General features: G+C 40.3%; 2 protein-coding genes across 2 annotated transcripts in view; one reads left to right on the top strand and one right to left on the bottom strand.

The window, feature by feature from the left end:
• dip2a (disco-interacting protein 2 homolog A) overlaps positions 1–7729 on the top strand; it is a 98521-nt gene extending 90792 nt beyond the window's left edge. Inside the window, exons 33-36 of the mRNA XM_056268442.1 lie at positions 3138–3212; positions 3334–3508; positions 4570–4693; positions 6919–7729. Of these exons, the coding sequence (XP_056124417.1) occupies positions 3138–3212; positions 3334–3508; positions 4570–4693; positions 6919–7171 (627 nt within the window). The 3' untranslated portion in view covers positions 7172–7729. The remainder of the gene's footprint in view (positions 1–3137; positions 3213–3333; positions 3509–4569; positions 4694–6918) is intronic.
• Positions 7730–8717: 988 nt separating this feature from the next.
• Positions 8718–23675, bottom strand: part of LOC130102419 (sacsin-like) — a 37111-nt gene continuing 22153 nt past the window's right edge. Inside the window, exons 5-8 of the mRNA XM_056268443.1 lie at positions 21833–23261; positions 21657–21745; positions 13023–21574; positions 8718–11440 (exon numbers count right to left, since the gene is read on the bottom strand). Of these exons, the coding sequence (XP_056124418.1) occupies positions 9095–11440; positions 13023–21574; positions 21657–21745; positions 21833–23261 (12416 nt within the window). The 3' untranslated portion in view covers positions 8718–9094. The remainder of the gene's footprint in view (positions 11441–13022; positions 21575–21656; positions 21746–21832; positions 23262–23675) is intronic.

Genomic DNA, 23675 nt, shown 5'->3' with positions numbered 1-23675 from the left:
AACATATAGTAAAAACAGTAATATTAATTGATGTTTTCTATTTGAATATAAAATGTAATATAAACTGTAATTTATTCCTGTGATCAAAGCTGAATTTGTCACATGATCCTTCAGAAATCATTCTAATATGCTGACTTGCTGCTCAAGAAACATTTCTGGTTATTATCAATGTCGAAAATAGTTGTGCTGCTTCATATTTATTTGAAAAATCACGATTTTTTTTTTTTTGGCACTTTATTTCGACAGTCCACTTTAGACATTATACTAGCTATGAATAACCTTGTAACTACATGTCAAAAAACTCTCATTAGTTTTGTTTAACCCACTGGTGCTCCTTGGACACATCATCAGTGGTCATGGGGTGTTTCGGGTCTTAGATCATCAGACTCCCTCGCTCGGGACACCCAGCCGCGGGTCATCAGTCCCGGCGCTACCGCTAGCTTCTATCCTAATCCACAGCCACCTCGACACCTTTTCTGCAGCTCCGATTATGTTCTCGGTGGCTTTCCTTTCCTGCAACCCTCTGATGCCAAGGAGACTGAATGTCAGGGTCTTTCACTGTTTCTTTGTTTGCCCTGTGTCTGAGCACATGGCTCTGTCTGTGTTTGTGTTGGTCATGTGCTCTTCTAGTCCCGCCTCCTTGTTTCCCGTCACCACGCCCCCTTGTTTAGTCCACGTCTAGTCCTCGTTTGCCTGACTGTGTTCTCCTGATCCTCATGTGCTCTGCTCTCTTTATATTGTTCTCCTTTCCCTCATGTCTTTGCTGGTTCGTTGCATTCGTTATGTGTGTGTGTGTGTGTGTGTGTGTGTGTTTCCAACAGATCTTGTCAGTCAATGCTAGATTTTGTGTTCTTTGCCAGTTCTAACTTTGTATTTTGTGTTGTATTTATTTATTTCAGGTTTCTCTTTGTTCCTGATTTTTATTCTAGTCAAGTTCCAGTCTTTATTTTGCTCTAGTTTTCCCAAGCTTTGTTTTTGGTTTCTCGCTTGTTTTTAATTTGATTGTTGACTAAACTTATATTACTTTTCTCTCTAGTTCCCTGCAAGGTTGCAGTGTTGTTTTATTTCTTTTTTGCAAGTTTCCAGTTATTTATTTCTAGAGTTTTTTTTTTACTTATTTATTTTGCTAGATCCTGTTATTACAGTATTTAGTTTCTTTATTTGATTTTCTCTAGTCTTAGTTATCAGTTTTATCTTGCTTTTATATCTTGTTGTCTTGTCTTGTGTGTTGTCTCGTGTTGCTCCCTGGCCGTTGACTCTCCTGCGGTTGGAATAAAATATCAGATAGATGAACTGCATCAATAAGCTCTTCTTTTACCTGACAGACTTCAATTCTTTAGACATATATAATAATGCTGACATTTACACTCACTTATATTTTAAGAGAGAGAGCATTATGTGAAAAGATTACTTTGTTAGCAGCTCTTTAACACAAACCCGTCCTAAACAGCGCGTCAAATATCAGTCATAATCAATAAACGTAGTTTCTTGTTTTTTGTATCAATATTTATTTATTGATCCTTATTAATTTCATTTCAAATAGTTTCTGAATGTTATTTATATATAAAAACACTTATGTTATTCATGATCAAGTATCGTATTAAATGGAAACTTATTTTTACCGTTAGTAACGTGAGGCAAAAGAAGTTAGAATGAAGGACAAACTGAAATTCACGGTATTTCAACACAACTTCTGCTCATGTATTTGAAGGCTGCTATTGGTTCATCGAGGCTAAACGTCATATGCGACTACGCATTACTTTACGGAGAGTTTACGACCTACTAGCTACGTTCTACCTTACGAACAAATGGTGCAACGGAATAAAGTATAGTTAGTTACAAACCAGCTAGTAGTTACTAAGCCTCTAGTATGGACTTTACGTTACAATTGAAGAAAGAACTTACGAACGGCTGGTGCAACCCTACCCTGGTCTGGCAGCTAGTCTGCTACGTCTAGTCTCATCACCGACTGTCAAGCCTCTGGTTCCCTGAGCCGCTGCCTTGTCTCCATCTTTGGCCGTCACATCTTTGCTGTCTATCCCCGCCCAGCCTGTTTTCCAGTTGTGTGCCCTGCCCTATTGTTTGGACTGTGTTCCTATCTTGTGCTGTTACTTTGTTATCAACAAATAACACCCCTTGCTTATTCCTCATCTGGGTCCTCCCTCTCAGAATTCGTGACACTGAATGCCCGATTTAATGCCAACCTCAATGGCCTTCCAACCATGTCTCCTACACCCCTCTACCACCTCGAGATATGTCCCCCTTTTACACCCATGGGCCTCCTCCATCCGGTCTTCCCCGGGGACAGTGAGTTCCAACACAGCACTGGTTTAGAACAGTCAGATGTCTGACCTGAGTAACGTCCTTGCAATGTGATTTGGAAACTTCAACTGCTTCCTTAGATCGACCTTCAATGGCCAGTCATGTTGCATGCTGCCCGTTTGAGGCCCTTCACCTGAGGTCTTTCTCCCTCCCTGACAAAGGTGATGTTGTGCCTTGTTGTATGCTGATATTGACTCTGCTGTATTCCAGTGCAGATGGTACCAGCAACTGCTTTCAGCACCTGTTCATGGTGCCACCTGTACCTCCCCTCTCCCAATGCTTTTTGGGTAGCAGCTCAAGATGTGCTCCAGGGAACCTCTTCTTAGGCTCAGTTGGGATGTGGGCTGTGGGCTGTTGGCTAAACCCCAGCAATACAAATTAGATGGGCTTGGAAGGACACTATAGATCGACTGTATCTTGTACTTCCCAAGCTCTGCCCGGGTGATCTTGTGGGCCACTGCACTTTCCCAATTAGTCCAAGCTCCCTGTTTACACACATCCACTGTCCTACTCCAACGTTCCTCTTCTGCCTCTGCACGGATCTCTCCCTGGTCAGCTGACGTCTCTCTCTCCCCTGGGCTTTGTCGTAGCGAGGTCTTCTAATGCTCATCCGGCTGCCACAGAGCCTACCAGCATGCCTTTCTCAGCCCTGCTTCTCTCTAGGGTTAGATGTTAGGGTGAGGGTTAGTATAAGTTGACATGTAGTTACAAATTATGTAATTATTGTCGGTAGAATGTGTAAAGTGGACAATTGAAATAAAGTGTTCTAGATTTTATTTACTATATAAACTCATCATATTTCTCAACACACACAGATTCTGCCTGGGGTGAAGGTTATAATCGCCAACACAGAGACCAAAGGACCTCTAGGAGATTCTCATCTGGGTGAAGTGAGTTTCAAATATGGCAGCAAGTGTTACACAATGCAGAGAACCACAGAGAATGTTAAAATGTCTCTGTATTATGTATTGTCATGTGTAGTGAGTTGATCCGACTGTATTACAAAAACAGATTTGGGTGAGCAGCCCCCATAATGCCACAGGATACTATACGGTTTATGGCGAAGAGGCGTTGCACGCGGACCACTTCAGCACCAGACTGAGCTTCGGTGACACGCAGACGGTCTGGGCTCGCACCGGTTACCTCGGCTTCCTGCGGCGTACAGAACTCACAGATGCCAGTGGAGGTACTGTATACACACTAGTGTCCCTTTTCAGGACATTTCTGAGGTGACTTTTCTATTTAAAGGGATAGTTCCCTTTGAAATTAATTTTTGGTATGTTTTAGCTTACCTCAAGGACATCCAAGATGTAGGTGTCTTTGTTTCCGCAGTAGTTTCAATTTTGATATTTTTAGGTCAAACCGTTCTTGTCTGTCAGTCATATAATGCAGGTCTATGGTCACCACCTCAAAGAGCATGCACAGAGAAGGCCAAATTAAACATGATTTAATGACTCGTAAATGTAAGTACACATTTTGATGGCCTAAGACACGAAACGAGCGGTTTGTGTGAGAAAACGAACAGTATTTATATCGTTTTTACCTCTTGTAAAACAGCCACATCCAAGTACTCTGAGGGCGCGGGCGCTTCGGTCTTTTCCGGCTAACATTTCTGTTTAAACATCCCGGATAAGCGCAAATTAGTACCATTTTAATTAGCCGTCTTACTTAAAATCTCTGTTCTGCGTAAACAATGAGTGACGTACACGCGCGAGAGAGATCACTTCCGGCGCTTGCGCAGACCGAAGCGCCGGCGCCCTCAGATCACTTGGACGTGGCTGTGGTTACAAGAGGTAAAAACTATATAAATACTGTTCGTTTTCTCACACAAACCGCTCGTTTCGTGTCTTAGGCCATCAATGTGTACTTACATTTACGAGTCATTAAATCATGTTTAATCTGGACTTCTCTGTGCATGCTCTTTGAGGTGGTGACCATAGACCTGCATTATATGACTGACAGACAAGAACGGTTTGACCTAAAAATATCAAAATTGAAACTACTGCGGAAACAAAGACACCTACATCTTGGATGCCCTTGAGGTAAGCTAAAACATACCAAAAATTAATTTCAAAGTGAACTATCCCTTTAAAATTATTCTCAATAAAAGGCTGATTCGATGTACACCCTGACACATTTAATAGCTACATTTTCTATTTAGTTTTAATTCATTTTTGCTTTGCACTCATATCAGTAATGACAGTTGTGTGGTCCAATAAATCAATAATGTTTTGCATATTATTCCAGAGAGACATGATGCCTTGTATGTGGTTGGATCTCTGGATGAGACTCTAGAGCTGCGGGGAATGCGTTACCATCCCATTGATATTGAAACGTCTGTAATAAGATCACACAAGAGCATTGCAGAGTGGTAAGCAACATTTTTTAAATGTTTTCCTTGTACCTCATAGAATTGGGTTTTAATAGATAAACCTTTTATGTAACATTAATAATATTACAGCAGATTGTTTTAATCTTTTAACTGTAATACAGAGTTTTATTACATTCAATTTCAACAATTGAATGCACATTAGATTTATTTTTCATTTTTCATTCATCCATGACACCGTCTGAATGATAGTTAAGACTTGTATAGCAAGAATTATTGTAAAAACGTCCACCTTCAGCTAGTGGTTCATCAGCACCAAATTGCAGCTTTCTGGTGATCCTGAAGACCTTGATTCGCTTGTTCGGGTGTGTTAGATTAGGGTTGAACTCTGCAAGACATTGGATCTCGAGGGCCAGAGTTGAGAACCCTTACTTTACAGGGTGATAAGTATATTTGACTTGCACAAATATCAAAACATTGTTCAGACAAGTTACTTTTCCTTAGAAGCAAAATTGCATTATTAAAGGAAGTTTTGAGTTATAGACAAGATAAGAAACATGGATCTACAGTATTTGTGTTACCACAGAAAATGTTTACTCATATTACAATACCTATTACCTATTATACTCATATTACAAAAGATTTGCTGTGGTATTTTTGTCATCTTATGGTTCCAAAGCAACATACAACATACAAGTATTGTTGGCCAGTCAAACACACTGCACACCAAAACACGTATTCTTACACACAAATGGACCAGCTCTAACATTGATAACTAGAAAGTTCCCTATCAGTCAGTCACGTTCAACGTTACGTCAGAACAAACTGACAAATTGGAATCTCGCCTGAGAGCCCAATCACAAAACAAGCCAATGCACATTGGCGAGTGAGATTTGCATCGCAAGCCACTCCCCGTCCATATGGGTATATAAGGCAGCATGCAACACTCGGAGCCGAGCAGATGTTGTTTTACTCTGCTCTTCAATCATTGTTTGAGTAAGCAGAACAAGAGGGAAGCTGTTCCAGTGTTGGTGTGACGGCGCGTTCAAGCAGAGGTCACGTTCAATAAAAGAGCATTGCACAGATAAGTGCTGCCATTGTCCCCCTAGGCGCCTCAACACTGAAAGAGCACATTTTTCTAAAAGAGTAAACACGGGTGTGACTTGTGTGGATGTGACGATCACTACCCAATGCGTCTGGGCCATAAGCACGCTGAAGTAGTGTTCGTTGATGAGTTATGCTCCCTCTGCAGGAAGATAACCATTGCGATGTTGACAATGAGACTCATATGCCTTGAAAAATGTGGAGCCTCCCCTGCTATTCCCCAATCTGGTGTCTCTGCCCCACAGTGAGCCACTTCGGCTCTCTGACCGGGTTCCTGGGAATGGCCAGCGGTTGTGGCGTTTTCTATTGGGATCCCAATTCTTCAATCTGTTTGCAAGCCACGTAACTGCCTGATGTAACACCGAACGTCACTGACTGATAGGGAACGTCTCGGTTATTAATGTAAACCTCGTTCCCTGAAGGGAAACACAACCCCTTTACCACCACTTGAACGGACGGGGCCTTGTCTCGGCTCCTCAGGGGAAAACTTGGAAAGCTCTCAGGCGAGATCCCAAATTGTCTGTCTATTTTGATATAACATCTCCGTTCCCTCCTTCAAGGAACGGAGGTTACATAAATAACCGAGACGTTTTGATACCATCCCTTGTGAAAAAGCTTACTTTTAATGCTAGTACTAGTACATACTTTAGCCTAGTGTAAACTCAATGTAATGTTCTTCTCAGACACTTGACGTTCAATTCAATTGAATGTTAATTGCAATTATATGAAAAGGTTTTGTTTAAATTGATATTAAATGCAATTAGCTTAGCGTTGACCCACTTAAACAGGACTCAAGCACATCTTTATATGATATAATATATAAATAATTTCATGATTACTTGTGTTGTCTTTGAAATGCTTTCTGTGATAATCGACCACATGCCACAAATGCTGTTGATCAAGGTTCATTTAACTGGAAGCATTCTTTAAGACTTCCTGAAGATTGAATCATCAGTATGAATATCTTTCTTTATGAAATTTCAGTATTTTGTTCCATTGGTAGAGTGAATTCAATCTCATCTCAATGGCAAAAAGTGCCCCAATCATCCTGAATTCACCCTTAGATATTTAAAAAAAAATTCAACAGGCATCTTTTGCAGTGTATGTAATCTGCTTTTTCTACCTAATTAAACACGCCACCCGTCTTCTTACTCTCTCCTCAGCGCTGTGTTCACATGGACTAATCTACTGGTGGTGGTAGTGGAGCTTGAGGGGTCAGAACAGGAAGCCCTGGACCTTGTTGCCCTGGTGACCAATGTGGTTCTGGAAGAGCACTATCTCATAGTAGGGGTTGTTGTGGTAGTGGACCCTGGAGTCATTCCTATCAACTCCAGAGGGGAGAAGCAGCGAATGCACTTGCGGGACGGCTTTCTCGCCGACCAGCTGGATCCCATATACGTGGCCTACAACATGTGAGAATGTGTAATGTGGAGGAGGAACCAGATGCCAGAAAACTCTGTATATGCAAATTTACAAAGGAAGCATTAGCGGAAAGTTTGGACAGTCTTGCCTCTTCCTCCACACACATGAAGAGTCCTTGATGGAGCTATGCAGTTTATTTTTTATATCAAACTGTCAGAATGCCTTGAAAATAAAACTCTGATTCAGTGGTCAGGGCAAATGACTTGATTTCATCTCCTGTTGTCTTGTGCGACACAATTGAGTTCAGTTCTTATTCAAGCACACTCGTTCTGCACATAACACACATGAGTGTTGAATGTTCCCTGTGTGTGAGGAGGACCGGCCCAAATGGGCAGAGGAGTGCCTGATGTCAACAGCAGGATCCAGATTCTAGGACCATTGAACTTTCAAGGCCATGTGAAAATGTGTAATGCACTTCATTTCACAGCATTACTGTTGTAGCTGTAAAAAATGCACAAACCCAAGTTTTGTTTGGTTTGTTCATTTTACATCAACACGCAAATCTTTGATAAATGTTTTATCCGGAGACCGAATGGCAATAAGGAAATGGATATCAGAGTCTTTGTTTTCAAGAAAGCAGTACTGAAGGTGTGCTGTGGATCTGCTGCTTCACGAATTCACAAGCTTATGCATTCCCAGCTAGTGTTTCAACATGGGCCTTAAATATTTTCATACGCCTGTGGATTGTTTGTAATTTGTATTTCCCCATTCATTAAACTCATTAATGTGTGAGCTTTTAGACTGTGCAGGATAGGAATCAGGGTAATAAGTGTATAGATGAAGAGTCTTATTCAGGTAACCAAGTCCCAATCTGAAAAATATTTCTACTCAAATTTACATTTACAGCAGTTGTCATTTACTTAATTTTTTTACACTGTATGACCATTTACGAGTAGTGTATCTTATATTCCTGCAGAAGGTGACATTTTTAGTCTCCTACATATTACTGATTGAAAAGAAAGTATCCTTTTCCCTTAATTCATTACAACATACCTAACAGATGGGACCGGTATTTCAGGAAAACTGACCACTGCAGATGAGGGCTTCTGATTCTTCTTTTCATTACTGTGTTAAAGAGTGATAATTGCTTGTATTTACACCGAGTTGGCCAGCACTGTATAGACCACTTCTAACAATGCTTGATTTATTTTATTGTGCTCACTACGTAAAGGATAGGCGATTTGCCTGCTGTAATTATGTACAGAATTTGTGTAATAAGTTATTACTGGGACACCAGAAACATATGAACACTTTTGGCATGGTTTTTGCAGTGGCATGGAGGAAACCAGATGCTGCTCAAACTGAAGTTTCATTTCTTGATCAAACAGTAAGGAGAACAACATGAGTCACTATTCATGTAATATTTTATATTGCAATAGACTCAAGAAATGGTTTTGCTGCAAAGATTGTAAAGCACATACAGCATCTGTATCGCAGGATGTTTAATGTTTATTTGCAGTTCTGTAATTTAGTGAATATTTGGTTGACAGCTTTTGACTTCTGTTAATATTTCTTAATAAAAATCATGCTTTTAAATTAGTGGCATTGCAATTTTAATTCTATTGTCATTTTTAATGCTCATTTCACAGACATATTTATCCAAAGTAACTTACATTGCATTCAAGATATACATTTATTTCATGCTTTTCCTGGGAATCAAACCCATTACATCGGCATTGCTCTACTGTTTGCTACAAGAATGCCCAGTATACAATAATAGAAATGCTAAATAGGCTATAACAGTAAACAAGAAGAGAACCAGCCCTAGAATTATCAAAACATGATTACAAAGAGTTAAGAACTTTTGAGTATGCATGGTAGCAGTACTAAACAGATGAAAACAGAAGATCAGCACTGTTACTTGGAAAGATCCTCATGATCGTCTCAGTGGAACATAGTCGTTAATTTCAAGCTACTTCAAGAAATGTATTCTTCTATTTTTTCCAAAAGCTTTGTTGCAATTTCCAGTGCACTTCTAGCATTATCAACGCTGAACTGCTTGTTTGGGATGTGAGGAAATTGGTGATAGTTCGGATACTGAGTTTTTCTGCCATCAACACCAAGTTCAGTCAGTTGCCTCACAGTGTTTGGTAAAGAAGTCAACTGTGAGCTGTAATGGGAAACCTGCTGAGCAAGGCTAGTTATTGAGCAGTTTTTGGGATGCTCTCCACTTCTCCTGTACATTGCTGCTATCAGGGCTTTTTCCACAGCCTGATGCACCTTAAACAGACACCACTCTGAGCAATCTCCTCCAGTGTCATTGTGAGCTGCTCTGATGTCACATTGAGCCTGTTCATACCAGCGGTTTGCCTCTCCTCTGTTTGGCCTTGGTGTTTCTCTGTGGTATGACCAGAAGTTATAGTGTCTTCTAGAGTAGTTCTGATAGAACCTCTCACGCCCCCTCCTGTGTCTTCGAGCCTCTGTGTTCCACGTGTCATAGAAATCTCTCCAGGTTGAGGATGTGCTATGTGCAGTTATCCCTTGTTGAAGTTCCTTAATTCTCTTTTGCAGGTATTTGAATGCCTCACTGGCAAGTTCTTCATTGCCTGGGTTTTTGTCTGGATGCCACTGGAGGTAGAGACGTTTAATGGCTTTTTGTTTGTCCTCACTTGACATTTTCCAGATTTCATTCAAGCTTTGGTCAATTTTTCTTTTGATCTCTTCAAATGTCCCTGGAAAGACTGCGTTGGGTGGAGGCCTGGATGCCAAAAGACGTTCTATATCGGTGCAAGTGGACCCTGTGTTGGGTGGAGGTCTGGATGTCAAAAGACGTTCTATATCTGTGCAAGTGGACCCTGTTGACACAGTTGCCTTCTTTTCTCGTTTAAATTGGTAAAGGTCAAGAGAGCTTACTTCAATGAAGTCATCGCTGCCAACTTGTATTTTATATCTGGCAGGAAATTGTCTTATTTGTCCCAGTGCATCATCCAGTCGGTTGATAACAATGGCATATAAATATTCACCGGATTCGTCCTTGCTGAAGCCAACATACTCTCCACTTTCAAAGTTGTTGAGGAAGTTCATATCAAGGCAGTCATGCCATTCTTCAGGTATGCGACATCCAGGTTTCGGTAAGCCATTGTGTCCTTCCTCGTGGCCACTGTAATGAATGCCATGGTTTGCCAATGTTTTCTCAACATCCTCCATGTTATCACACAGGAGAAGTTGCCCAAGGACTTGAAAGCTTGAGGTGGTCAGACAGTTCTTTAGAAGAGCATTGATTTCTTTAGTAAGACACATATTAACTTCATTTACTACTTTGGGGACCATGTCATCATTGTGTTTCAAGTAGAAACTGCATCCATCTTTCTTTCTTTTCACATAAACATCTGTCTCAGCCTTACTACCTTCAATTGGATCATGGTTTAACAGAAGTTTAGTCTGAAGAGTTTTGCAACAGATAATCTGAATCTTAGAGAAGATTTCTTCACACTTTCCGACAGCTTCCGACTGTGAAATCCCACCTTTGCTGTCTTCTCTGATGAGACAGACTAGTCCATGAAGAAATGCAGCAGAAGACAAGTGTTTGTCAAACCAGCCACTAAATTCACATTCCCCTTCATCACAATATTGGACACTTGCTCCCGCCAGCTTTTCAGAAATTACATCCGAGAGAAATGTGGGGCGAACTTGCAGGGGAAGGAACTGCAACAATGTTTGATGTTCGTAGTGATCATTTCCAAGATGACAGCAGTTTAATTTTTCCAGCAGTTTCAGCTTGGTTTCCAAAGGACCCTCAAGTCTTGCAGGCTGGAAGACTGTGTCGTTGAAAAACAAAGTGTTGGATTCATAGAGTCTTCCATCTGTTGATGGAAGATAAAGTGGGTTGTTTCGGAAACAGGATTTGTTCTGATTCTCTTTAAGCAGGTTAAACAGCTGTTGTACAACACGCCTCACAGCTTTCTGCTGATTTGCCTGAAGACTGTCTTTGTCAGAACTATCAGAATAGATTTCTTGAAGAACAGTGATATATTGATTGACGGTGGGCCTCTCATTTACACCAATCTTCCCGAGGAAGTCTTCATATTTCATATACTTTGATGGAATGCAGAACAAATAAGGCCTAAAGTCAAGAGCATCATGTAGCACAAGTGCTGTCTGCTTTGCCTTCACAAGTTTTGTCCCGTTTTCCACCAAGATAATGGGGAGGTCTGAGAACAGAGAGGCATCAAAATGTATTGACTGCAGGTATGCATATGATTTGCTAAATACTGTGTTTCTTGTTTCCAACAATGTGTTAGTGTCACACTGAGACCTACAAATGTGACCGATCACGGAAACTAGGGACACAAGTCGGTTCTTCGGCATTTTGAGTTATTCATAGATTCTGAAAGTGTAGTCTCCAAGCTTTCCAACGATGTGTAACACGTGGAAATCTGATAATATTTGGAGAAGTTGTGGCCATTTGAAGGTAGGAACTCAAAAAAGGTAAAATGGGTGAAAACGGCCTCAAAAGATTGTGCATTCTCACCTCTCTCTCCTGCTGGGAGTGACAATAGGGCTCATTTACATCTCATTTAGATAAGCCATACCCCCTGTAAAGCTCCCCCTGTGCTTTACAGCTTTTTTTTCTTTCCTGAGCTAGCTAATAACAATAGGTAGGTATGGGAAGGTCTAAACAGACTAAACATGAGATAACATGTACGTGTTCTTAGAATTAAAACAAAACGACAAACTTTAATGCTTAATGCAAACTCACCCCCAGGACCGGCGAATGCACTTCTGCCGCTCTAGGCGAAAAACAATTGTGCTGCCCCTCTATTTGCAACGTTTACCAGCAACAACACACAAAGACCAATATGCCATATACATATAACGCAAAACCAGCAACAACACACAAAGACCAATAAGCCATAGGCCTACATATAACGCAAATAGTGCGCAACGCGCGTGTGCCCAAAATGTCAACAATATTAAAGTTTATGCAGGAGGTAAATGCCTGCTGGCATTTTTCTTTAAGCAGTCATGACAGGAATTTTCCAAATAATCATATTTCCTCCTCAGATTACTGTTGCAAATCTCTTTACACCACTTTCTTATGTGCGTATACACACACAAATGAAATGTCCGCAAGCACATTATCATCAGCAGGTTCAGCATCTTAAATAACGACTAGAGAGCAAATGAAGCTTAACTTACGTTTCAGAAACGCGCACGGCAGGCCTTCATCGCAGCAAAGGTCTTAACTGCATCCTCTATTTCGATTCTCTGTGCCAGTTCATGTTCTATGGAGATTGTTGCCAGTCCATTAAGTCTGTTCCCTGTTCACAAAACGTTCCCCATTCAAAGCAATCGGGACATCACATATGAAACAGTTAGCCACCGCTGTCAGCGAGCCGAGCCGCCGTATTCAAGCACCGAGGGCGCGCGCGCCGCGCCCATACCTCCGGTTCAGTTTCCCGAGCCCACAAAGTGCGGCGAAAACATTTTCGGTGTAACTGCCACGCTTCAGCTCGTCTGCGACAATCTTTGCGGCGTCCATCTTCATTGAATTTTGATATCAGATAGAGCCGGCCAGAGCGCTGCATATTAAGTAGCCACGCTGTTGGGGGGCGGGGGCAAAAGCGCCGGCGGCTATTCAGTATGGAAATACACACAGACAATGACACGCCCCTACTGCATGCTAGAATCTCCGAAAAACAAGCCGATTTCAACCTCAAAATGTACGCTTTTAAATATACCAATACTGTTATCTCAAACATGTAGAGGCTTCTTCATGATCTCAACTAACAGATTCTGCAAAAAAGCGGAAATCACCAATTTTGGAAAAAAACGCTTCTTTCTCATTTTGCTCGCAAGTTGTGCTGCCGACTTGTGTCCCTGGTTTCCGTGACGGGTCACAAATGTTTTTCAGATTAGCAGCTATTTGTCCAAGGGGTGGAGTCTCCAAGGCTCCGACATCCTTCATTTTCTTTATATGATGATGGGAGCAGAGTTCTGAAGGTAGGATTGGCATAGATGTCCATATCAGATAATGGTGATCATTGTCTCTGTCAATCAATGATCCACTGATTGCAACAACCTCCCTCTCTTGAGCAAAGGCCTTGTGATAATCACAAAGTTTTTGCTGAATTTTCACTGGAAATATGAATTTAATGTTAGCAACTCTGTTCAGTAATGTAGAGTTTTTGTCAATACTCTTTGACAAAACAGTCCTAAACAGGAGATTTGATCTTTCCTTAAGAACATATAGAGGAGTGTTGCCTCTAGTTTCAGATTCAATTCGTTTTGCAAACTGAATGATTTCCTCATCAGACACTTCATGTTTCAATCCAAGGTCCTTCAAGAGACGATATACTTTAGTTTGTTTACCTTGGAAATTGTCCCAAAACGTCTTTGGCACAAATCTCTCTTTTGGAAGCATTACCCTGTAAAGGGATACACTGTCATCATAGAAGTACGAAGCCACCTGAAGAGAGCCATGGATGTCTTGAATAAATCTGACATCTCTCAATGCAGAGACAATCCTGGGGTCCACTGGTCTAAATTTCACTAACAACCGCATTAAATCAAGCAGCTTGGCCTCTTTCATAATGTGCACAGAAGGAAGAATAAACTGTACACAGAACTCCAGATCATCTAGAATCCGAATGTTTAGAATTTCTGACAATTCTAAGTTTATCCAGTTGTGCTTGAGGAAAATACTGTCACGTCCATCAACATGGTACAAGTTTGGAAAATCATTCTGATATTCAGAATTTAGAATGAATATGATTCTGTGTAAATCAATCCTTTCCCTCTTTCCAGTTATTGACTCAAACAGGGGCAAGGACTTGAGCATACCCACATGTCCACTCTTCTTTTTGGAATCTCTGATCCCATTCTGTAAGAAGTGTTGAAGATCTACACATTCATCTTTTGACAGCTTCTCAAACTGGGAATGAGGTACATGATAAACCTCTTCTAAAACAGCACTGCTGTCTCTTGTTTGCAGGAGCTCTGGATTCATATACTTGAAAACTAAGTCTTTGAAATCAATGAAAAAGCTGATGTTTAATTTCATGAACCCCAGTTTTATGAGAATGGAAGCAATATTTTCATCTGGCTTCAGAATCACTTTTGATACGTTCCCCATTGTTTGTAAGAAATGTGTGTAATTTTGACTAGGGCAAATGACTGGTAAAATAGGACTGTCATCAAAGTGCTTTTTTATCTCACTGTAGACATTCATCTTATCATTTTGGTAGAATTGCTCTTGATCCTCAAAGAAGCTCCATAATGTTTTCAGCCATTTGACCGTCTCTGTCTCCGCTTTGTAAAGCTGGCACCTTTGATCAGGTAATGACTGACTGAGCAGCTGCTCAAGTTTCCATTTCAAATATTGTGCTGCCGTGGCAATTGTTAAGCCCTTAATATACTTTCCCCTCTGTAGAATTTGAATGTGATTTCTAATGACATCATTATCTGCAAACACTTCGTGGTGTCCTTCAAAAAGACTGCAAAATCTTGATATCAGCTTTGGGGATTTAGAGTCAAAGACTCTTAACATCTGATCTTCTGTGAGGAGAAGAGGCAGCCCATTGAGGTCATGGACATTTTTCTCATTGGCATTTGTCAAGCAGAAGCTCAGAAGTTTTGAACATCTTGTTTTATTTTTGATCAAGGTCTGGTTGATGGGCAAAGGCAAACTACTTGTTGTCTGTGAAGGATCATTTAACGATCTTTGCTTCAAGAAGTTAATCACTGTTGAAGCGCTGACTTCTGTCACATTCACACCAGCTGATTTGAAATTCTTTTTTATTTCATTCATTTTGCAGGTGTTTGGCACTAATTTCATCCCGACGTCATCTAAAATTTTAAAAATTCCTTCATGGTCATCAGTTGAAAAATATGGACAATCTGCTGAATGTGGTTTAGATGGACTGCACCAGGTAACTGTGTATTTTTGTTGTGAAAGATGTGATGACTCAACAGAAACAGCGTGTACAGTGGGTATGACAGGAAGATCACATTGGCTGATTGATCTATAGACCTCATGGATCATCTCATGCCAGACTTTGTCTACTTTCTGTGAAATGCATGGAAAGTAATTAAGGCAAGAAGTCTCTAGCTGTGACTTGAGGAATAGAAGAGTTGTAGGTGTATCCTTCTTTATGAATGAACACAGACATAACAGGAGGTTAGCATAGAGAGGTGAAATGATGTTTATTTTAAGTGACTGGTTCCACTCAGTCTTCAAACTAGCACCATCCTCTTTCCACAAGTCCCTTCTAGAAGAATCTACTTCAAAATTTGCATTCACATGAACTGGTAAACCAGTTTGTCCAGGTAAGGGTAAAGAACAAAATGCCCTGCCAGTAAATGTGTGGTTAAATGAGCTGCTCCTACATGCAGCCAGAGCAGCTTGAGGAACTTTGAAATGATCTTGCTTGTTTTTTCTCTCATGGATTTGTTTTGAGAAACCAAAGTACTCTGCAATGACCCACTGACTTTGTTTGATTCCAGATGAGATTTTCATGGTGTAGATGATTTTGCTGGGTTCTGCTGTTCCTGACATCAGGGATTCTCGAACATGGCTGTGAAAGTTTTCCTTGCTTACCATGCTCTTTGCTGTGTATGTCTTTTCAACTCCGAAAAGACATTTTGTTTGTGTTCCATCTTCACTTATCTCCAAGAACTGTATTTTTGTGATGTGTTTTAAGAAGAGAATTAATCCTTCAGGATCTTCAGTCAAGGCATAGTAAAGTTCCTTCATGTCATGATCTGTGACGGTATGTCTAGATATTTCAGATTTTTCTGCCATTTTCTCTGTCCTGAGAGGGAGCCTGAACATGGTTCCAGAATCGAGTGGAAACATTTCTGGAAGAAAGGTATGATAAACATCCTCAAAAGAATTTTTAAATTCGTCTTCCATTGAAAACATGCATCCTGGGGACTGCTTTGTTACATTTTCCACGTATTTTAGATTTGGATCAGAAATGCAGAGCCATTTGTCACCAGTCAGGATAGATGGACAATCTGTCAGATGATACACAGAATTGAAGCCAAGTCCATATTTTCCAGTTCTGCCTAAAGAACCATGTTTTCCTCCTTCCCCCAGCTGTTGAATGCCTTGCAGATCATCATCAGAAAATGTTCTGTTGTTGTACACACAAAGAGCCGGGCCTTGAACCAGTTCCCATTTCTTCCCAAAAATCTTTTCTGTCTTATGTTTTCTTTTGTCCCACACAAAGTGAATTTCTGTTGCCTCTGCATCATCCGCATTTTGAATGAGCTCTTTCAGAATATCCTTTTTAGATGGATATGCATCAATAATATTTTTTATTCGGACAGTTAGTTTCTCTGTTTGTCCAAATTCTTTGGCATGAAGGGAAAACCCACTGACCAAATGATTTTTAAGAGTACGGTGTCTAGTTGTCATTACACCAAAATGAAAGGCCACAGAACGAGGTATCAGATCATGGACGAGCTTGACACCAGCTGAGACAGGCATCCATGGGCTGTCATTAAATCTCAGCTCTTTAGAAGATGTCAACACACCTCTCTCATCAGGCATGAGACAGTTTGTAAGCTTTTCTTCTTTGATTTTGTATAGCCCATTTATGAGTATTGCAACACACTTATGGAGGTCTGACATGGAAAGAGGTTGAGAACCATTTAAAGCCTTCATTTTATGAAGTGCAGCAACAAATTGCTCTTTTGTGAACTGTTTTTTGATGCCAAGGTAATGCCAGAGCCTCTCAAATTTGGAGAAGATGACTGGAAGCACATAGAGATATGGTTTCTCCTCAAATTGTTCACTTTTGGCCACTGACCTTACATTTACAAAGTTATCCTCAATGAAAATGAATGGAAAAGATTTTGCATGCACAATAATGGGATTGGGATTTTTCTGTTCCAACAAGTAATAGTTGAGATATTCATAGCAAGAGTGAGCCATGTTGAAGAGAGTAGTATTTTCAAATGTATCGCAGTGTTGGTGTGCTTTTAACAGCTGCTGAAGCACCGTCTCAACTGGTGGATTTGTAAGTACTCTCAATTTTTGGAGAACTGGATCATAATTGTGTATTTGAAGGTTTGAATGATCAACTGTGAATTCTGTCAAGCTTACTAAATTTCGACAACTGTCATTGTAAACTTCAGAGGGTTTTTTAAGAATGGTGGCATTCTTATTTTTCTGAACTAAAGGAACTAAGCCAGGAAGGAATGGTATTTGAGACAGTGTGTGCCAGTGTTGAGAATTCACATCTTCAGAGGAGTCTTTCATTGACTCCATAAGGCATTGAAGACATTTACGATATTCAGATTTATCCAGTTGCCAAACACTGGATATCTTTCCTGCTCTTTCTATGATATCCTCTAAAGGGAGGCGATCACTCAGCATTCCCAAATCTGAAAGTCGTTGAATCCTTTTTGGTGAGAGAAAGTCATTTCCTGTTCCTTCAAGAAAGCGTCCTTCCTTAAGTTCATACAAACAAGCCATTTTTCCAGAAGGATTCACAAGTCGCTTGATTAACTGAAGCTTCTTACAACTTTGTGTTGAAATACAAGGGTAGCTTTTCAGTAGGTCATCAACAGCTGGATCATTCAAGTCAATGGCATTCAGCACAAGAGTATTTCTGCTGTGTGTGTCCACAGAACTCAAGTTCTCAAAAACAATGTTGTAAAACTCAGGCCAGTTGATTGTTCTATGTTTTATCTCTGTCTTGAAGCCACAATCGATGAAACTCTGTCTTACCCAAGATGGGAGAGAAACAACACTGGAATATGAAGCTCCCAAGCTCAAGAACACTTTCATGGCAATGTCTCCAATTACTCGGTTCTCCTCAATTTTTGGATTCAGAAATCGTACCTTGTCTATAGAACACCAATTATGTCCATTGCTGAAAAGCTCCAGAGATTTGCTATTGGCATTCTGCACAACTGCTGAGTAGAAAGACTCAACCATGGGTACAAATGTTTTGCTTACTGTCTCTGTGTTAGGCCAGAATGTATGGAAGGAATAGTTCTGGATGTGTCCATTTTGGGCCATTTTTTTCAGCTCAAGTAGTATAGTGATGTAAGCAGAGGTTACAGCATCTTTCATCAAAGCTTTGTTCCACTCAGACTTCACTCCTTTTTCCCATAGACTTTTCCTATTAGATGTGACTGCAAAAGTTCCATTGACATGGACTGGAAGACCTGTCTCAATTGAGAGAGGAAGAAAGCAAAAAGCTTGGCCATCATGCTTCAGGCTTTCATCAGGGGACCATGAATTAGTTTTTACCTTTTTATGCAAAGGTACAGCTATACCTCCAATTGGAAATGAAAACAAATGTTCTGTTTTATTTCTTCTCTGAAACATTTGCAAAGAATCATGCGTCCCAAAACATGAGTACAAAAGCCAGTACTGGGTGAGGGATTTATCTGAGTTATCCTGAACTATTTTAACAATGTGTGCTTTGTTGACATCAATAATGTTGTGGCATTTGATATCACTATTTCTGAAGGTGTTCTCGATGTCTTGGAGACATGTGTCATTCGAGACAGTAAATGATTTCATGACTTCTCTGGATATTTTGAGAGGAGTCTGAATCTGATCAATCCATGGAGGAGTCGATGCATTTTCAGGGACAATTTGAAGGGAAATAGATGTAATGCTCTTCAGAAACAGTAGGTGTGTTTGTGAGTTGTCAGTCAAATGATTTTTAAAACTTCTAATTCGCTCTTCATCATATACCTTTGAACTGATCTCTGACTTGTTGGCCTCCTCCAAAGTGCGAAATGGTAATTTAATCAAGGTGCCATTGTAAGATTTCTTGCTGTTTTGCACTGAGAAATCACAATCAAAAATTCCTTCATAAGATTTAAACTGTCCAGGAAACCTTTTGTACAGTCGTTCCTGGAAAGGGTCAAGTTTAATTCCTGGGTTTCCTTTGCTGAGGAGGTGCTTTTCCAAATGGGTGACATTTGGATCAAGAATGAGAAGGCTTTTCCCACTCAAAATCGAGGGAATATCACTCACATGGTAAACAGCATTAAATCCAAGCCCAAACTTTCCAATCATCTCGACTTTGTTTTCCTTTGATGCTGATCCCACTTTGACAATGTTTATCCAGTCTTCTTGTGAAAAAAGCTCATTGTTGAAGATCCAAAGGCATGGTCCATTGCAGAGAGCCATTCCATGATCAAAGAGTGTTTCAGGGGGGTCTTTGTGTTTTCTGTAGTCAAGAAGGAATTTACATGTGGTTGCCCCAGCATCTTCAGCATTTTGTATGAGTTCTTTGACAATGTCACTTTCTTCATCATACTCTTTAAGAATGTTTTTAATTCTTTGAGTAATTGGTTCAGATTGCCCACACTGTTCTATACCATAGAACTCTTGCTCTCCTTGTATGAGCTGTGGTTTTAAGATGCGAGTACTTAAGAATGGGACTTTCAACCATCTTGCAGTTATGGGTAGAACTTCTTCATGAATGACATAGAACTCCTCATTGTCTTGTTTCAGGTCATCAAGTCCTTCAGCACTGATGTCACAGAAGACTGTTTTGGACAAAGGCTGCAGAGTAAAGTTTTGACTTTGTGCCATGACAGGCACAGGGGTACTGTCCTTTAAAAGCTTCTCATTCTTTCGCATCCAGTCAAGAATGGCAATTGACACTTTAAGTTCCATCAAGTCTCCATGAGGAGGATCCCTACAGTCAATTCTGTGTTTAATGTCATTGAGTATGTCTTCAATCTCCTCATCGGACAGTGTTTTCTTCACACCAAATTTTGTTAGCAGGTTTTCATATTGCAAAAACTCTTCAGGCACTTTCTTGATGTAGGGGCTTAGATCCAGTTCAGGTGGATATGCTAAAACTATATCTCCTGGAAAAACAAACTCACTTTTATTCCATATCCAAGGAATGCTTTTTGTGTTCATTAAAACTGTGAAATTTCTCATGTTGTCTTGCATGAATTTGTAAATACTGTGCAGCTCGGTTTTAAGCTGAAAATCTGAATTTGGGTTGACCATTGATCTCAGTGCAGAGAGGTTCTCCAAGACCTTTTCAGCAGGAGGGGGCTCATGAAGTCCAAGATTTTTGCATAGGTGTCCTGTTAGCTCAGCTGTAAGTGGCATTACATATCCAACAATTGAAGAATACTTGGAATCCCTTACTTCAGTCGGCTTATAGAGACCTTTCTTAAGATTTCTTAAGCTTCCATTCAAGAACTTTGGATTTTCACAGGGAACCCACTGCTTTTGCATTATCTTTTTTACCTGCTCCTTGGTGAATTTGGAAAGGAAATCATTCTTATTCAGTACTTGAACAAGAGTATGTGCTTTTTTTAATGCCTTATCTGGTGAGTGGACACAAAGCTTTTCAATATGATTCATGACTTGGAGTATATTTTCTGTTGATATTTCTTTTTGCTCTGTCCTTAGGCCAAGGCGTTGCAGACTCTGAAGCATTTTCTGGGTCTTTGTGTAAATAGGTGGGGGAAAGAAATCTGCCTCGAAAAGATCCTGAAATGTCTTGTTTCTTGGATCAAAAACATCTGAGGCATGTTTCTGTTCTCCGTGAGTTGTCTCAATAAATTTTAGACTTTTAGTTTTCATGAGCAGCTGGTCACTTTGTGAGAGTAGAAGGCTACCATTATTCAGTATCCAGGTCATTACTGTCTGTTCCTCACCTATTTTGAAAGAGGCTGTCTCAATGCAGTCAACCAAAAGAACAGCCACCTTAGCGGCATCTAAGAGTTCAATATTCAGAAGAGTCAAAAGTCTACGATCAGCTTCATTTGCACACTTTACAATGGTCTCAGGCATTGGCAAATCATCTGGAATGGCTGGTTTGGTGGTTGAAACAACTGCTTGCTTTGATTGAACTGTAACATATTTCCCAGACATCATTCTGAAGATTGGCAACATGGAAAGCAGGATCTTCTCAGCATTTGAGAGAGAATCCAAAGAAGAGAGGTACACTTTCAACTCCTCTTTTTCCTGTGATGAAGCAGAGGCAATGCCTTTGATAAGCTGATCTCTATGTGAGTTCACAAAGACTTGTAAAACACTTCTTGGTGAAGCAGGAAGAACATACCTATCAATGTCATGATGTCTAAGACATTCATCTCTTTTTATGACTGTACACCCCACCATCCTTAACACTTTCTGAACATGATCTGACAAGCTAGACACTGTGCTACTCTGAAAAATCAAAGTTGTGTTTCTCTGCAACTTTGCTAACAGTACAGTATTGCCTGAACTCTGTAGTGGCTCCAGTGGAATTAAAGGCATGTCAATAAAATAATTTAACTCGTTCCATTCAGTGCTAAGAAACTTCCAGAATTCAGCCAGCCAGCTCTTTGGTGGATGATGATCTTCTGCTGTTTTCCATGTCACATGACCTTGGGTCACCTTCCAGTCCATGGGTAAGTGCTTCTTGGTGAGTGCAACTACATGATTTGCATCCAAATCGATTATGTTGTATGTGCCTGAAAAAATAGTGAGATCAGTTTCACAAACATTTATGATGTTAATTTCATATAATCATAAGCATATAAACAGATTTCTTACTCATTGTTGCTAGTTTCATTAGCTGCATAGTGCAAACATGGCTCAGATCGTTGGGTATAAATCTTTCTTTACAAAATGGCAGCAATGTTCTAAACAAAGAAAAAAGAGATCATTAATACTTTGAAAACACAATATAAACAAGCTAAACAATTAAAGTAGGAAAGAGACAACTTTACCGTGGAAACTTTTCATTGTCGATCAAAACAGTGTTCTGCACTTCATTGCTAAATGAAGTGAAGGTTCCATCACTGAGAGGCAGAAGCTTGAGACCTTGTAGCTCTGTGTACTTCTCATCACTGAGAGCAAATTCAAGAAGAGAGTATCTGTCATCTTTACTGAGGTTTTCAGCCTTACTTCTGTGAAGGACATCTCTAACATAAGATGGAGTCACCCATGTCAAGGTATCATTTTCAGGGAAGATATTTTGAACATCTTTCAAAATATATTCTGGGACTGTGACCAGGTTCTCTCCTTCAGCAATCAATAATCTTGATATCGCAGACATTGTGTCACTACATATATTGTTGACTGGAAAAACCGCATCTGAGGGAGACACCCAGATTTTCTCATCATCGGCAAGGTGAAAGATCTTGTATTCAATTAGACCCTTCAGAGTGTCTGTTGCAACTTCATGCCATCTGTCTTTATGTACAGTCTTGGATAGGTCAGGCCAAAGATTGTACACAGTGGCAGCAGGCAGGGTTGAGTTTCTGGATAACTGAATGGCATCCAGGATCATCATAAGATATACATGAGGAAGGATATCTTTTATAAGTAGCTCATTCCACTTTGCAGACTCGTCATTCTTCTGATCCTCCTCTTGCCACTTAATGAACCTCCGATTATCTGTCAGGCCAAAGCAAGCATTGATGTGAATGGGAAGCCCAGTTTTGTTTGATTCGTTGTTTGGAAGTGGCAGAAAGCAACTGAGTCGCCCATTGCAAAGTGATCTGCCTTCATCAATTCGAAAAGCTGCATCAACTTGAGGGTAGAAGCTCAGCTTACTGGCTAGAGAGTCAATCTCTGGTATATATCCATGTTTCAGAAGGCAAGGTGTCACAAGCCATTGGGACTTTGTTTCTTCCATTTGATGGGGAATGTGTGATACAGTTTTGAAACAAGTTTTTCTGTCAAATGATTCCTGCTTGACATGAGAAAGATCATTGTTAAATTGATTTGACGCTGAAACTTTTAGCCTATTGTGACAGAAGCCATTGGTGTCAATATGCATCAAAGTGATGGATGACACATTTCTCAGGAAAAGAAGACTGATGTCTGCATCAGCAATGAAACTGTCAAAAAGCTGTGTAACTTTTGTGGAGTCATACACGTTATCAGAGATCTCAGAATCCTCATTACGCAGAGGGAAGCGGAAAAGCGTTCCTTTGAAGTATTGCTCCTCACTGATGACCTTCTCCCAGGAACAACTGTTGACTTGACTGACTACATTTTGAAAGGGCTGGAACTGATCTCTCAAGTTCAAAAGTCTCTCTCTGTCCTCTTCATCATCCAAAGACCATCGATAGCCTTCTTCATCATCTCCAAACATCTTCTTTTGAGGGTCAAAAATGGCTAGGTGTCCAGAACTGAATACACATGGCAAGTCTGTAAATAAACAATAACAATCATTTTAAATATTGTGCCAAATCCCCATGTCAGAATCCGACACCTCAAGTATCCTGAGGGGCGGTTTGTAAAACTGTAAAACTTTTTACAGCTGATCAGGTCAATGCAGTCTTTATTAAACACATTATTTAACAATCACTGAGAGCTGATAATGCAGTATAATATCATATTTTCTCATATGGATAACCATGTTTAATCCTTCACAAATGAATATAATTGTGTTCCCTTTCGTTGTCACTCCGAGTTCCGTCGGATGACGACGAATGGGGTTTCGCTTAGGAAGCCTATCGACTTCGAGTACTACAAAACGAGCCAATGGCAAAGAAATGCCATGGGTCTGCGGAATTTGCATAGCGTAACTCCGCCTCACCTCGTGGGTATTTAAGGAGAACG

The sequence above is a fragment of the Rhinichthys klamathensis genome, unplaced genomic scaffold (genome assembly GCF_029890125.1).
Source record: "Rhinichthys klamathensis goyatoka isolate OS25496 unplaced genomic scaffold, OSU_Roscu_1.1 h1tg000272l_1, whole genome shotgun sequence".
NCBI lineage: Eukaryota > Metazoa > Chordata > Actinopteri > Cypriniformes > Leuciscidae > Rhinichthys > Rhinichthys klamathensis.
Note: the sequence above shows the minus strand (reverse complement) of the source record. Positions and strands in the feature narration are given on the sequence as shown.